General features: G+C 39.4%; 1 protein-coding gene across 1 annotated transcript in view; it reads left to right on the top strand.

The window, feature by feature from the left end:
* Positions 1-434: 434 nt before the first annotated feature.
* Positions 435-10,507, top strand: part of LOC106884462 (uncharacterized) — a 25,872-nt gene continuing 15,799 nt past the window's right edge. The window contains exons 1-2 of the mRNA XM_014935864.2: positions 435-565; positions 8,990-9,145. Coding sequence (XP_014791350.1) covers positions 478-565; positions 8,990-9,145 — 244 coding nt within the window. The 5' untranslated portion in view covers positions 435-477. The remainder of the gene's footprint in view (positions 566-8,989; positions 9,146-10,507) is intronic.

Below are 10,507 nucleotides of genomic sequence, written 5' to 3' on the forward strand. Positions count from 1 at the left end.
CAGCCTTTGGAATGTCATCCTTGCTGTATGTGGCTGAGCATTATCCTGATGGAAGACCACCTTTCATCTTGAAACCAAACATGGTAATTTTTCTTCTAGTGCTGACTTAAGCTGCTCGCAAGTACAACTCATTAACTTAGTTTTTTCAAAAATTGTGGAATTTAGTTTTTGGTTTCCATAATGTAATATAACCTTTTTTTTTATTTTTTAAAAATCAGTTTTCATAAAACTGAATAGAAAATAAAGTGCCACCTGGTGCTCTCCTTAGATCTATTGTCAAAAGATATACTAAGTCTGGCTGTAGACTATACTTCACATTATGGCCTGTTTGTCGGCTTCTGTACTGTCTGGACCACATTCTAATAGTACAGATGTTTGAGGGTAAGAAATTTATTCCTGATATCTTATACACAAAATATTATCTAAAATTTAAAAGAAGTATTTTGCTTTCAGCATTTCTGGTGGTAGTCTCTCACAATGTTGACGTGTATAAAGACTGAAGATCGGAGTTTGGCTATCGATACAAGAACTGAAGACTCTCTCTCTGTTGAAGAAATCAGTTCAGGTAAAGCTCTTATTCTATTAATTTTCTCAAGAAGTAAACACAAGTTTCAAGATAATTGGTTCACACCCAAATCTTCTTCACACCAATATTAAGTTGTTCCTAAAAAAATGAAAATGTCTTCCTCTCTGAAGATATCAAAAATACGTCACATATCCTACATATTCAAGAGTAGCCCTCCTGGGATTGAACCTACTATAGATCTGCTTTTCCATGGGTTCCACTAAACTTCAAAGTACACAACACTTCCTTATATGGCAGTTGTTCTCCTTACCCAACTCATACCCATGCCAATGTATCCATCCCTTTTGTCCACAACTTACTGATTCCTTTTATACCCAGTTTTCCTTTCAGTTCATTTATACATAGGTGTTCACTCACACTGACATTTCACATCACAGGAGCCTGCTGGTTTTATTTTTTTCTAGCCATTGTAAGTTTTCTGCATTCAAGACTCCCATATCTTACAACCATGCAGCATTACAATTCCAACACAAGCATCAAACAATCTGTCCTTTACTCGGAGAAGAAAAAAAACAACTTTTCTTGCTGACAATACTAGTAACTCTTTGAACATACTCCAACTCATTCTTACTCTGGCAACTACACTTTCTGAGTAAGCTCTTCCCTCCTAATTATCTAATTATGTCTCCAAGGCTACAAATTTTCAAGTCGTGAACCATCCAAGCCTTCAAGTCTTTTTCCATTGTGCTCTTAGTCTTGTTACCCCTGTTCATTGACCACATACAAAGCATACTTTTGCTGTTTGACTGGGCTTCCACTAGTTAGATTCACATCTAACTTAAGGCCACTTAAGTATAGCTCAAAATTAGAGTTCCAGGTAACATATGTGACAAGGCAAAGTTTGGCCAACTTCAACATTCTCCTTTTTGGATTTTCAATCTCTTAGATTTTCCAAAAGTAATTTTGAAAGTCCAACAAGAAAAAGAACAATTTTTGTTTAAAATTAACTCTTTCAAAACTATTAAATCTGTTAATGTACTGTCCAACCTGTCCCTGCTCCTTTCTGAAATCCCCTCCAACCTACCCCCTGTCCACCATCTGTCCAATCAAACAGCCTGTATTACTAGACCCAACACCCCCCAGACTCCTATTCAGTGTCACAGCAACATCAGCAGCTAAACCAACCGGCTTACATCTGCCATCATTTGTTGTCTCACAGACTAAAACCCACCATCCCTCTTTGGGCCCCGTAGTCAAGGCAACAACGACACTTCAATGAATGTATGGAAGATGACCTGAACAAAGCCATAAGTAGTTGTCATAGTGTTCGCAATAGTACCAACAAAATTAATAGGTAAAAGTGGTACAAATGGTGGGGGTGGGGGGAATGATAGTGATAGAATGTCAATTTGCCAAAGTAGGCAATAAGCAATATTAACATGTGACACAGCTGTAACATGGTCGGGCCAACAGCAACTAAACAATGCTTTCACTGGTGAGGCAGATGCAATATTGATTTTTGGACAGCCTGCAGGATGACAACCAAAACCCAGCAAAGGGCAGTGGAACTCAGAAGAGTGGACAGTACTCGTTAGCCTTGGTCAGCAGTCTGTCTAGTAAAGGGGAGCGCTAATTCAAAAATTAGGGTAGATAAGGCTCCTTAGTTACCTGGTGACAACTTCAATACATCTACATGGCCATTTCCCCAAGTGGCATCAATAAGTGCCATCTGGATGAAAGAGTGTGAGGGATGACACACAAGCCCATACCACTTAAAACAAATTCATTGTGGAGGAAGAGTGAAGGCAAGTTGAAATTCTTATGACGACAGGATCAGGTAAAGGGTGTTGTTGCAAGTTCCTAGCCAAAGTCCCACACAGGTGGCACAGAGGGTGATGGCCATTTCCCAGCAGCAACTGCTGGCACCTGAAAATTCCGTGTCCTCCTTTGTGTGGTTAGCAGCCCTATCTAGGTGTAACACTACTTCTCTGATTACAGAGGCGAGGTGAGAAAAGGAACCCTAAAAAAGTGTTGCCTTCAATAAGCTTGGCATTAACTGCAGATGTCTGGCCATACAGTTTATTGCAATCGAGATAAGATGAATAAAAGCTGTAGTCTCTGGTTGTTGAAATGTAAGAACTTTACAAGATAGCAAAGACAGTCTAAAATGAAAAACGGTACTAACTGTGGAGGTAATCGGCTCCTATAACATTGATGTTGCTACCCCAAGTGAAACCAGGCTTGCAGACAGAAAGTTGGGAAAGTGGTTATACATTTTTTGGGAGTGGAAAGCTGGCAGATGAACCAGGAACTCATAGTATTGGCTTTGCCATTAAAATGACTCTACTTTGCAAATTGCCATACATCCCTCAAGTTGTTGATGAGCATCTCATGACAGATCCTGGTAGGTAAATCCTCATCTATGCTTATTATTAGTGCATATGCACCTACCTTATCAGTATGTGAATGGGAACACAACCTCTTCTACCTCAAACTGCAGACAGTAGTCAGTAAAATTCCATACCATAACAAAATCCTACTGATGGGCGATTTTAATGCCAGAATAGGTAACAAACATACAGGAGTAATGGGACAGGAACAGAGAATGAAAGCAGATTATGACTGCTGTCCCTTTGTCAACAGTTTAGTCTAACAATCACAGATGCAACGTTTGAGCAGGCAGATGATGACTACAAAGACACCTGGAAGCATCCTTGGTCTGGTAACTGGCAGACTGCTTGACTGTGTTATAATGAAGAACAAGGATTACAGGGATTTCAGATTAACCAAAACTCGCAAAACTCCTGAGTGTTACTTGGATCACGGAATGGTTTGCAGCAAGGTATTTGTTAAACCAAAGGGGCCATTAAGATCCAGTATACATCTGAGAATAAATGTTGCTTCTTTAAACTATCCAGAAATTACAAAGAAGTTTTGAAATGCACTTAAACTCAAAATTTTCCAAAATAGGAGAAGGCAATGATCCTGAAGTGTTGCAGCACAATATTCCTGACAGCATCGAATCATTTGTTGAAGTAGTTCTGGGATTCATGAAGCACAAGCACCGAGATTGGTTCAACAAGAAAGATTCTCAAATTAAACCGGTCTTAGAAACTGCACAATGGACACAAGACATGGATCTCAGATATAAACTCACCAACACTCACATCCCTATACATCTCTAGAAAAACTACACAAAAAAACCGCGTGAAATGAAAAATTCTTGATGGGCCAAAAAAGTCCAAGAATTGGAACAGACGCTAACTCTCACCTTGAGAGTATTGTATGACAATGTGGAAGGTATAATTGGTTCAAGAAAGGATGCCCCAGAACTCATTCTCTCTCTCAACAGAACAAAACATCTAAGTAGCAAAGATGAGATTCTGAAAAGATGGGCTGAACATTTTAAATCTTTATTAAATCAAGAATCCACAAATGATCCGGAAGTAATCAATGAAATTCTACAACAGCCTATAATCGAAGAACTAGTGAAAGATCTTTGGAAGAGATAAGTACTGCTATCAAAAATCTTTCCAATGGTAAAGTGTCTGGACATGATGGTATTCCCATACAGGTGTACAAGCATGGTGGCAGACAACTTGCAAGCTGCACAAATTGATCTGAGAAACTGGATCAGTTCCCCAACAGTTGAAAGATACATCCATAACTCGCTTGTACAAAAAGAAGGGGAAGAAGAGTGTATGTGATAATCACAGGAGAATAAGCTTGTGTAAGGCTGGAAGAATTCTTGTGAGGGTGATCTTGAACCGCATCAAACATCTAATAAACAGCATCTAGCCTGAATCCCAATGTGGATTTCATGCCGAGAGAGGCACAATTGACATGATTTTTCCCTTTGGCAAGTAAAAGAGAAAGCACATGAATGAAATACTGACTTGTACATGGTCTTTGTTGATTTGACCAAGGCCTTGGATACAGTGAATTGTGAGGTGCTCTGGAAACTTTTGTGAAAAATTGGATTTCCTTTTAAAATGATAAGGGCAATAGTATCGTTACATAAAGGAATGATGGCAGCTGTGATATCTAGAAGTCAATGTGGAGAGGCATTTTCTGTTGTCACTGGAACCAAACAGGGATGTGTTTTAGCCCTGGGACTTTTTTCCATATTTTGTTCAATGATGCTTCAACACACTCTCAGGGATTACCATGAAGGTATAAAACCCCAGATTTGCATCCCAGAAAGAGGTCCATTAAACCTGAAAGGGCAAAGTTTCAGAAGATCAAAGAAAAAGATCCAGGAAGAGAATCCTGCATGACTTTTTGTTTGCTGAGGATTGTGTTTTGATTTCTCACACATTTGAAGGAATTCAGGAAACGGTTGACAGGTTTTCTGTGGCAGCTTGTGCGTTTGGATTGACTCTCAGCATTGAGAAGACTGAAGTTTTATTCCAACCAAAGCCTGAGGCAGAATATATGGAAGACTCAAACATGATGATAGGCAACAAGCCACCTAAATGGGTCAGGTCATTTAAATATCTTGGCAGTATAATACCCTTCGTTTGTGGGACGAATATGATGTCATTCTGAAATCTAAAATAGGTGTATACAAAATCTTGTATTTTGAGCACATTTTTGTATGTGGCAGGGGCATGGACTCCCTCCTACAGACATAAAAAGAAACTTCAAACTATTCACATGTGCTGTCTGCACAACATATGCAACATAAAATGGCAAGATAAGATTATCCAGTGCTAAAATCTTAGAAAAATGTGACATCTCCTGTATCCAAAGCATGCTGATGAGAATTCAGTGCCGATGGGTAGGATATGTTGTTTCAATGACAGATGACCGCATTCCAAAAATTCTGTATAGCCAACAAGTGGAGGGATATCACCGCAAAAGAAGACCTCTCCTTAGGTATGAGGATTAAGTTGAAACAATCCCTAAAATCTCTACAGCTTAACCTGACATCTTGGGAAAGCCATTGCCTAGATCGATCTGCATGGGATAAAATGTGTCACAATATATCCAGACAATTTGAGTTGAGGAAAAAGAACAATAGAAGACTTCTATCCTGCAACTAACACACATTTGCCCAATCCCAGGCAAAATCAAAAATCATCAATGTCCTCATTGCGATACCTGGACTGAAATAACATTCATGCATCCATCGCAAATAGATGCTTAAAAGCACCCTAAAACTTTGGGTGATATGCCATGCTTGAGAAGACCCATCAAGCTAATTGAAATCATTGTTGTGGCCGGTGCCAGTGTTGTGTAACTGGCAGCCATGCCAATGGCACATAGAAGGCACCGTTCAAATGTTGGGCCTCATGGAGGCAGTGACAAGTGATTGAGCCCTTTGTCAATATACCATGCTTGAGAAGACCTGTCATGCCCGATGCCAGTGCTGCAGAACTGGCATCTGTGCCAGTGGCACATAAAAAGCCCCCACTACACTTTTGGAAGCATCCAGCCATAGATACCAGGCTGGAACCAACTGCAGCTTCCCAGTTTTCAACCAAACTGTCCAACCCATATCAGCATGGAAAGCAGACACTAAATAATAATGATGATGATGCTCTCTTTAAGTCCTTATACATCAAAACTGATGGGAGTAACTATCATATTGATATTCTATTGATTACTTCTGGAAATTTTGTAGAGACACAATTATTTCAGGATACGTACTCCATCTTGTGGTTGAAATTGGTTTATGGACAAGCTAGCGTTTGACCTCGAGGATCGATATTTTTGAGATTTAAATTACATAAAGACAAAAAAGCATCCTCAAAACTTAACGTCTGTTTTTCTCTGCTGTCATGTGTTGGATGATTTAACTGGGGACTGGTTGGCTAGAGAGCTTCCCAGGCTTCATTTGTCTGTTTTTACATGGGTTCTACAACTGGGTACCCTTCCTAATGGCAACCATTTTACAGAGTGTACTCGGTGCTTTTTACATGATACCACAGCTATGAGCCCTCAAGACAAGGACCTCTTGGTTGAGAGGTTGATGTAGAGGACTGTATCATGATTGGCCACAGTTTTACTTAGCTTGTAAGTGTGGTTTTATATGACCACCTCTACTGGTGTAAGGAACCACAGATAGAGGAATTCATAACAATTTTAGAGTACACCATGACACATTCTCTTTGCCATCTCTCTCTCTCCAGATGGGGAAGCCATGTATCTCTTTTACTGCAAAATGCCCATGTCTGTCCCTCTATTCATACCTCTTACCTCTTATCCCTTGGCAGAAAGTTATCTCCTTCAATACTACTCACCAACTCAGTTAAGGGACCTTTGCCTTGCAACTTGATGGCCTCACTGCTACTTGGTGCCACATAAAAAGCACCCTGTACACTCTGTACAATGGTTGGCATTAGAAAGATTATCTATTCCTAGAAACTATACAAAAATAGATGTTAGAGGTTGGTGCAGTTCTCTGGCTCATGAACTCCTGTCAAACTGTCCAGCTCTTTAAAGCATGGAAAGCAGACATTAAATCATCATCATTTAACGTCTGCTTTCCATGCTGGCATGGGTTGGACGGTTTGACTGGGGACTGGCAAGCCAGGAGGCTGCACCAAGCTCCAATCTGATCTGGCAATGTTTCTACAGCTGGATGCCCTTCCTAATGCCAACCACTCTGAGAGTGTGGTGGGTGCTTGTTGATGATACAGAACATTGTTTGAAAACTATTTTTCATTTTTTTTCCCCCCTCACCATTGTCTACATTTTCCTTCGCATTTAATTCTACACCTCACAGCATCCCCTTTCACTATAAAGCATGTTTTACTAACCCTAACATCTGATTGTTTTATCATCAAATGGGTTTCTGCTTGGATCCTATCTTAATAAGCATTTTTTTGTTAGAAAAGGTGCTTAAAATATCATTTTCATACAAGTCCTTCAAGGAAATAACATCCAGCCTTCTTCCCTCAATTTGTTACACCTTTATCAGGTCACCTTCCAAAGGGTTCAATATTACTCAAGACAATGACAACTTGGCTTAACAACTAAGACCTACAACTGTTGTTGGTGTGAGTTCTGTGGTTAGGGGTTTGATGGTTGTTAGGGGTTTGATCCCCTTTGGATAAGACAATTGGTTGGTGTCTTCCACATTAACCTACAGTTAACCATTGCTGTCGGTCAAATGTAGACTTTTTGCTAAATGGAAACTGGAAGGAAGCACGTTGGGTATATGTATATATGAATGTGTACGTATTGCCTTTTGTTTTGATTTGTGCATCCAGATTGTAAACAAAAGCATCACATAAATTCATATAAACAGTGTTGTTGGTTGGCAGCTTTTTGTTGTTTGATATTCTGGAGAAGTTATGAGATGCCTTGAAACGGGCCAAAGTTGGTGTCAGCAAGATTAAAACAATGAAGATGAGGATATCTTTTTTTACATAAAACGTTGACTGCCAATATTTCTCTGATAGAAATATATTTTGTACTTTGTTTTGTTTTTTTTTTACTTGTAGGGATCATGTCCAGAATGTAGGACCAAAGCGATCATGTCCTGGCACGATTCTCTGTTCTTTGTTTTCTGTAATAATTCTACTTCCTCATGTTTAATGCTTCTTCCAACCATTTCATCCATAGTATCTCGTACTCTACTTCCATATACTGTAGCAGGTCTTCAGTTAACCATTATGGACGTTTTTCTGATGACAGATTGGATGGTCTGAATGGGATCTTCAAGTTGACAGGATTAAATTCTAGTCATGAAGATAAGATATTTCATTCAGTTACTAACTCTGACCACACTTCCACCTCACACAGCCTTATTCCTGTGTTTTTCCCTCTGCCAACATAACCCTGATCACTTTTGTCTTCTCATTCCACAATGAAACTCCAAGCTTTTGGAATCCCCCCCCCCCATCTACATGAAGTGGTCAGCCAATGTCTTCACTTATTGAATTGTTGTGATCAATCTGTATTAGTTCTCCTGGTGGCAGCCACTTTGGTAAGATGACTTCTGGACTCAACGAGAGACTTGTTGAAGGGAAATTAGTGCCATTATACACTACAGGAATAATTCTGTCAATTAAATTATAATCTTTGGTTAATTTATCTGTTTAATTCCTTGAAAACACTGAAAAGGTTTTCAGTTCCAAGTAAGTTAAAAAATATCTTTTTAGATGTAATTTTAAGATTATGAACCTGAACAGAGATTGAACTTAAGACTAGCTTGTTAACAGTTTATTGGTCAAAAATAAAGAGGAGGAAACTGGCAGTAAAAAGTATAGACTGATGTGAGAGAGAACTTTGGACTGTCCTGTCATCTGAAAGAGTAAGAATGAATTATTTTTTAACTAAAGATTTGTTCTATCTTGAAATGTCAGAGTCCTCCCCTGCTGCCCTCACCATACAAACTTATCCAAACTCCTACACTTATTATTGTTCTGTTTCAGACGATATTTCTACAAATGTTGCAGCTGTGGCAGTGGAATGTTCTCCTTTTACATCTTCCATTTTGCAATTTTTTTCCAGAAAACTTGATTCAACAACTGAACAACAGTTCATTGGATGATGTCAAGGTGAAACTTGAACCTCAAGATGTCCTTTTTGGACAATTCCAGTCTATGAGGGACACAATGCATGAAGATGCAAAAGTCTATTATCAGAGGCTGAGAGAGCTTGCTGGTCGTAAGTAGAATGCTTGATAATCATTTCCTTTCTCTCATTCAGAAAGAATGTCTTGTTTCCTTTTATGGAGGTTTTTGTCTTTGTTCTTTCAGTGAGGTTTCTAATCTGCTGGGACAGTTTATAATGGTAGGAACTAGTCTTCCTCTCTCATAGTTCTAGGAACAGCAAGGTTACCCTCATCACGAACAGGGCTACTCTCTTGCTAGTATTTCCAGAGAATGTTAACTTCATTAAACTTATTTAAACGATGCACATCAATTTTGATGTTGGTTTCTAAATTCAGGATTTGACCTCAGTATGTTTCTTATATTTTTGGGGGCCAGCAAAAATTCAGCCAAAGTTGTAATGATAGTCAGGTTTCAGAAGCAGATCTCTCTCGACTCCCAACCATGGTTGCTCTTGTCAATATTTTTCATTGCTAACATGATACAACTTTCCTTGTTACAGATTAGTGTTTGTGCTGCTGCTGCTGCTTCTGCTACATACTCCCCCACCACCACCACACACACTTTGTGGACCAAAGACAGGTTACTGAACTGATCGGCATCAACTCATCAACACACTCCAAACTTTGCCACCCCTCCCCCTGCCAACACAATCTGCTCCTCTCTTTTATTCTGTTTTTACTGTGACCTCTGCTTCTGACTTGTCCCTTGTTACTTCCTTTGAGGAACCCCTGTCCCACTTGTCTCACCGTCCATTCCCTCCTCTCCAAAACATCAACTCTTGGTTCTTCCCACAATTGTTAACTTCTGTTTAAGAGGAATATCGCTATGGGTGCTGCCCCTTCACCCTGACCAAATCAAAAAGAAAAATTACCTCTCAATTTGCATGAAGTCAATATTGATTGATGACTAATGATTGAAGATATTTGTTTTATTTGTAATTTTATGACTAATGATTAAGGATATTCCTGTTCAGTATTTATGCAAATTGGCAATCTAATTTGAATTGATGGTTAGTTATCTGGTTAACAATCCACAGTTGGATGTGCAGTAGGGATTTTTTCTGGACTTTGATCCTTATTTTTATAAGGGGTCAACTAATCCCACCTTTAAAGTGGTTGGGAATGAAACCTGGACACGAAGTATTGAAGACGACGACATTAGTCTTGTTGAGGATGTGGCAAACCTCTGTAGTCATACTGATAAAATCAAGCCAGCTGTGTCTGTTGAGCAGTTGTGGAAACGATGCCAGATACGTGAATGGAGAGATGGCCTTTTAGGGTCTCTGAATAACAACTGACCAGGACTCTGATTGGTCCATTCAACTCTGGTCCGTTGTGAGGTGGTGGTGTGGTGGCTGGAAATCTGCTTTGCAACCACAAAGTTTCAGGTTCTGTTTTGTCTTCTGCTACCCCCC

This window comes from Octopus bimaculoides, chromosome 3 (genome assembly GCF_001194135.2).
Source record: "Octopus bimaculoides isolate UCB-OBI-ISO-001 chromosome 3, ASM119413v2, whole genome shotgun sequence".
In the NCBI taxonomy this organism is placed as follows: domain Eukaryota; kingdom Metazoa; phylum Mollusca; class Cephalopoda; order Octopoda; family Octopodidae; genus Octopus; species Octopus bimaculoides.